This window comes from Conger conger, chromosome 18 (genome assembly GCF_963514075.1).
Source record: "Conger conger chromosome 18, fConCon1.1, whole genome shotgun sequence".
Lineage (NCBI taxonomy): Eukaryota > Metazoa > Chordata > Actinopteri > Anguilliformes > Congridae > Conger > Conger conger.
Genome location: NC_083777.1, coordinates 5,449,175 through 5,455,000, shown reverse-complemented (window position 1 = coordinate 5,455,000; position 5,826 = coordinate 5,449,175). Strand labels below are relative to the sequence as shown.

At 49.6% G+C, this 5,826-nt stretch overlaps 1 protein-coding gene across 1 annotated transcript in view; it reads left to right on the top strand.

The window, feature by feature from the left end:
• oit3 (oncoprotein induced transcript 3) overlaps nucleotides 1-4,386 on the top strand; it is an 11,699-nt gene extending 7,313 nt beyond the window's left edge. Inside the window, exons 7-9 of the mRNA XM_061228647.1 lie at nucleotides 803-1,215; nucleotides 2,997-3,096; nucleotides 3,954-4,386. Of these exons, the coding sequence (XP_061084631.1) occupies nucleotides 803-1,215; nucleotides 2,997-3,096; nucleotides 3,954-4,151 (711 nt within the window). The 3' untranslated portion in view covers nucleotides 4,152-4,386. The remainder of the gene's footprint in view (nucleotides 1-802; nucleotides 1,216-2,996; nucleotides 3,097-3,953) is intronic.
• Nucleotides 4,387-5,826: the final 1,440 nt, after the last annotated feature.

The following is a 5,826-nucleotide window of genomic DNA, read 5'->3' as shown; positions in this document are numbered from 1 at the left end:
GGGCCCTGAGTGTGTGTGTGCTGGTGTTATCAGGGCCCTCAGTGTGTGTGCTGGTGTTATCAGGGCCCTCAGTGTGTGTGTGCTGGTGTTATCAGGGCCCTCAGTGTGTGTGTGCTGGTGTTATCAGGGCCCTCAGTGTGTGTGTGCTGGTGTTATCAGGGCCCTGAGTGTGTGTGCTGGTGTTATCGGGGCCCTGAGTGTGTGTGCTGGTGTTATCAGGGCCCTGAGTGTGTGTGCTGGTGTTATCAGGGCCCTGAGTGTGTGTGCTGGTGTTATCAGGGCCCTGAGTGTGTGTGCTGGTGTTATCAGGGCCCTGAGTGTGTGTGCTGGTGTTATCAGGGCCCTGTGTGTGTGTGCTGGTGTTATTGGGGCCCTGAGTGTTGTGTGCTGGTGTTATCAGGGCCCTCAGTGTGTGTGCTGGTGTTATCAGGGGCCTGAGTGTGTGTGCTGGTGTTATCGGAGCCCTGAGTGTTGTGTGCTGGTGTTATCGGAGCCCTGAGTGTGTGTGTGCTGGTGTTATCAGGGCCCTGAGTGTGTGTGCTGGTGTTATCAGGGCCCTGAGTGTGTGTGCTGGTGTTATCAGGGCCCTGAGTGTGTGTGCTGGTGTTATCAGGGCCCTGTGTGTGTGTGCTGGTGTTATCGGGGCCCTGAGTGTGTGTGCTGGTGTTATCAGGGCCCTCAGTGTGTGTGCTGGTGTTATCAGGGCCCTCAGTGTGTGTGCTGGTGTTATCGGAGCCCTGAGTGTGTGTGCTGGTGTTATCGGGCACGCAGGAGCTGTGATACTGACTCTGTTTGTCCCCAGGTTGTCAACGATAAGATCGTGGCGACCAACCTGGTGACCGGCCTGCCCAAATCCAGCCCCGGGAGCAACGGCGACATCATCGTGCGCACGAGCAAGCTGCTGCTGCCGGTGACGTGCGAGTTCCCGCGGCAGTACGAGGTGTCGGACGGCTACCTGCCCAGCCTCCGCAGCGCCGCCCTGCAGCTGGCCGGGCACAGCCAGGGCCTGTTCCCCTTCAGCCTGGAGCTGTTCAAGAGCGCCGAGTTCTCCGAGCCCTACCGCTCCCCGCCCCAGCTCCGGCTGCAGGACTCGCTCTTCTTCGGCGTGGAGCCCCTGGAGCGCGTGGACGGGCTCGCCGCCCTGGTGGAGAGCTGCTTCGCCACGCCCAGCCCCAAGGCCGACGAGGCCCTCAAGTACTACCTCATTAAGGACGGGTGAGTCCCCCCGCCCGCAAGTACTACCTCATTAAGGACGGGTGAGTCCCCCCGCCCTCAAGTACTACCTCATTAAGGACGGGTGAGTCCCCCCGCCCTCAAGTACTACCTCATTAAGGACGGGTGAGTCCCCCCACCCTCAAGTACTACCTCATTAAGGACGGGTGAGTCCCCCCACCCTCAAGTACTACCTCATTAAGGACGGGTGAGTCCCCCCGCCCCTCAAGTACTACCTCATTAAGGACGGGTGAGTCCCCCCGCCCAGCGCCCGCAAGTACTACCTCATTAAGGACGGGTGAGTCCCCCCGGCCTCAAGTACTACCTCATTAAGGACGGGTGAGTCCCCCCGGCCTCTAGTACTACCTCATTAAGGACGGGTGAGTCCCCCCGCCCAGCGCCCTCAAGTACTACCTCATTAAGGACGGGTGAGTCCCCCCGCCCAGCGCCCTCAAGTACTACCTCATTAAGGACGGGTATGTCCCCCCGGCCTCAAGTACTACCTCATTAAGGACGGGTGAGTCCCCCCGGCCTCTAGTACTACCTCATTAAGGACGGGTGAGTCCCCCCGCCCAGCGCCCTCAAGTACTACCTCATTAAGGACGGGTGAGTCCCCCCGCCCAGCGCCCTCAAGTACTACCTCATTAAGGACGGGTATGTCCCCCCGGCCTCAAGTACTACCTCATTAAGGACGGGTGAGTCCCCCCCGCCCTCAAGTACTACCTCATTAAGGACGGGTATGTCCCCCCGGCCTCAAGTACTACCTCATTAAGGACGGGTGAGTCCCCCCCGCCCTCAAGTACTACCTCATTAAGGACGGGTGAGTCCCCCCGGCCTCAGTTCTCATTAAGGGCACAGGGGCATCATGGGAAACCCTGAGAACACCATGCCCTGAAAACACTAACCGCATTCTCGCTGTTGATTGGTTAAGTGTTTATGCGCCTCATTAGTCAGTTCTGATTGGCTATTCTTGAGGGATAGAGGTTTTCTGTTTAGAGCAGCATCAGCTGAGAGGATACTGACGCCGCTAAATGTTACTGAAACTAATTATTGTCATACTCATGTTAGTTAATGTCAGAGCTACTGTATTGATCTGTCTACTATGTACAGGGCGGCCTGTAGCGTACTGGTTAAGGTACATGACTGGGACAGGCAAGGTCAGTGGTTCTAATCCCGGTGTAGCCACAATAAGATCCGCATAGCCGTTGGGCCCTTGAGCAAGGCCCTTAACCCTGCCATTAATGTAATGTACCTCATCAGGGATGGGTGCAGTGAGATGCGTGAATATGATATATTCATTTTCCCATATTGTGGATTATAAAGGAGTTGAAGGTGCTATGAAAACAAAGCGTATGGAAACATACAGTCCCCAACTAAATCCACACAATTGGTATCTATAAAATGTGAATTTAAACAAGCTGTTTGGAGTTTTGTGAAGTTATGACATAACAACAATACGCTCATTTGCTTGCTAACCGGCCAATCAGAACAGAGGTTCACTGATATGAGCCTTAAAGACACAGTCACTAAAACACCCTGTTCTTGGTAAAGCTCATGAGAGGTGCTGCAGCTTGTTTTTGGTACTTAAAGCTACACAAATATATTCTTATGGATATCAGACCCTAAAATACAACCCTGGAAAGGTGTAGAATGTAGGACCTTTCCACACAGGTTGGTGTGCCCCAGAAGAGTTGAGTAGAGGGGTTAATGAGAGGTCCAGAGTGACTGTAAATATGCCTCACAGTTACTGTTGGGTTTGATGAAATCTCCTCCTGTTTCTCCAGGTGTATTTCAGATGAGACAGTGAGGCAGTATTCTGCTAAAGACCAGCTGTCCAAACATTACCAGGTGCCTGTCTTCAAGTTTGTGGGAAAAGACAACCGGGTGAGTGAGCAAGCCTACCAGTCAGCTCTGTATGTGTGTGTGTGTGTGTGTGTGTGTGTATGTGTGTATGTGTATGCCTACATCTGAATGTGTGTGTGTGTACATGTATGACGCGTGTGTGTGTATGTGTATGTGTGTGTGTGTGTATGTCTATGCCGACATGTGAATGTGTGTGTGAACGTGTGTGTGTGTGTGTGTGTGTGAGTGTGTGTGTGTGTGTTCATGTATGACGTGTGTGTGTGAGTGTGTGTGTGTGTTCATGTATGACGTGTGTGTGTGAGTGTGTGTGTGTGTTCATGTATGACGTGTGTGTGTGTGTTCATGTATGACGTGTGTGTGTGAGTGTGTGTGTGTGTTCATGTATGACGTGTGTGTGTGAGTGTGTGTGTGTGTTCATGTATGACGTGTGTGTGTGAGTGTGTGTGTGTGTTCATGTATGACGTGTGTGTGTGAGTGTGTGTGTGTGTTCATGTATGACGTGTGTGTGTGTGTGTGTTCATGTATGACGTGTGTGTGAGTGTGTGTGTGTGTTCATGTATGACGTGTGTGTGTGAGTGTGTGTGTGTGTTCATGTATGACGTGTGTGTGAGTGTGTGTGTGTGTTCATGTATGACGTGTGTGTGTGAGTGTGTGTGTGCGTTCATGTATGACGTGTGTGTGTGTTCATGTATGACGTGTGTGTGTGAGTGTGTGTGTGTGTGTGTTCATGTATGACGTGTGTGTGTGAGTGTGTGTGTGTGTTCATGTATGACGTGTGTGTGTGTGTGTGTGTTCATGTATGACGTGTGTGTGTGAGTGTGTGTGTGTGTGTGTGTTCATGTATGACGTGTGTGTGTGTGTGTGTGTGTGTGTTGCAGGAGGTGTTCCTGCACTGCCGGGTGCTGGTGTGTGGGCAGGGGGAGGAGGACTCTCGCTGCTCTCAGGGTTGTCTCAGACGTCTGCGTCGGGAGGTAGGGGCTGCTGCTCACCACGACCAGCAGCTGCTGACTGCCACGGCTCACCACGATCAGCAGCTGCTGACTGGGGGCCCCATCCACATCCTGCCAGAACCCTGACACCCACAGAACCCTAAGACCCGCAGAACCCTGAGACCCGCAGAACCCTGAGACCAGCAGAACCCTGAGACCAGCAGAACCCTGAGACCAGCAGAACCCTGACATCCACAGCACCCTGCGACCCACTGCACCCTGAGACCAGCAGAACCCTGAGACCAGCAGAACCCTGAGACCAGCAGAACCCTGAGACCAGCAGAACCCTGAGACCAGCAGAACCCTGAGACCAGCAGAACCATGCCATGACACACAAAAGTCTTCCATTGCCACACTGCAAGCACACAATAATATACATCATTATCAAACACACACACACACACACACACACACACACACACACACACACATACACACACACACACTTCCTGACCCCATTGCTTGTTGCAGTCGCTGTTGTCTGTTATATATGCATCGTGTTTTTGTGCACTAGCTTACTCAAATGAAAGTGACTGACAGCTCCACTAGAGATGGTGTGTAAGCGGGTAATCGCCATGGTTACAAGAAGAGAATGACTCAGGCCTCATTACTGTGCTTATAGACTCACTATAGTATGTAAGAAAAGTTAACATTCGATTTTACAAACACAATGGAATATGTACATTTATATGTGTTTTTTCACAGAAACCTATTTAAAAAAGTCACAGTTAACAAAAAAAAAACTATTTTAGCCGCACCAAATAATGAAATGATAACCTATTTTTATAAATACATGACATATTATACCTGACATATGAAGCAAGGGAGCCAGAAAATGCACCTTTAAACCCATCTTAATGAAAAAGCCCTGTCAGCAGCTAAAACCTTTTTAGTTTATTGTTGCAATTAACAGTTACTATTAAACGATTTAAAACATACCATCTGTCCCATTACATTCAATCATTTTCAGAAATATGTTTATTTTTTGTGATAACTAAAATGTTCTCATGTCAAATGCACGACGGCAGAGTTAATGGTTGCAATTAGGCTTTTTTTTCTGAGCAAATTTATTTTTGTCTTTATGCAGATATTTAAATTGGCACAATTGTTAATTGGAAACCATAACAGGTGCAGGATGACTATAACCAATAATTTGTCAGTCTCCGCAGATTGTATGTAGCCAGCTGCTACTGACATAAGTATGCGTTGATTTTGCTCTAACCACTCAATAAAGCGCTGTTCATATGGATGATTTGCATTCTGGAGCACTTTCCTAATAAGTCCATTTACTCCTCAGGGAGGTAGATGCGTCAGTGTGTATGGTATAATAGCCTGCTCTATTTTGTGCAGACCACATGGGGTAGGCCAGTGTGTGAATGAGGAAGTGTGAAAGAAACTGTGCATGTTGCTTCAGTACCAGTTCCATGGGATGTTGGCTCTTCGGTAAACTGTTGTGGTTGTTCTGGTAATGCATGCCATGAGCATCAAACTACTGACGTAGTCTTTAGAAATACACCTTGGAGAGGTTTTATATCACACTGGTACACTCGCCTGGCTGTGTCCCAACTGTGTTGGAAATTATTGACTGAACCTTGGTTATTATTGTCTCAATATGCCCATGCAAATGCAAATGCTTGGACCTAACTTTTGTTTGATTAAACACAACAAAATATTACTGCCAAAAACAATGGTTTAGGCCATAATTCTTGCACACATTATAATTTTATTATGATAAAACCAAGACAATATCTGTGAGTACCAC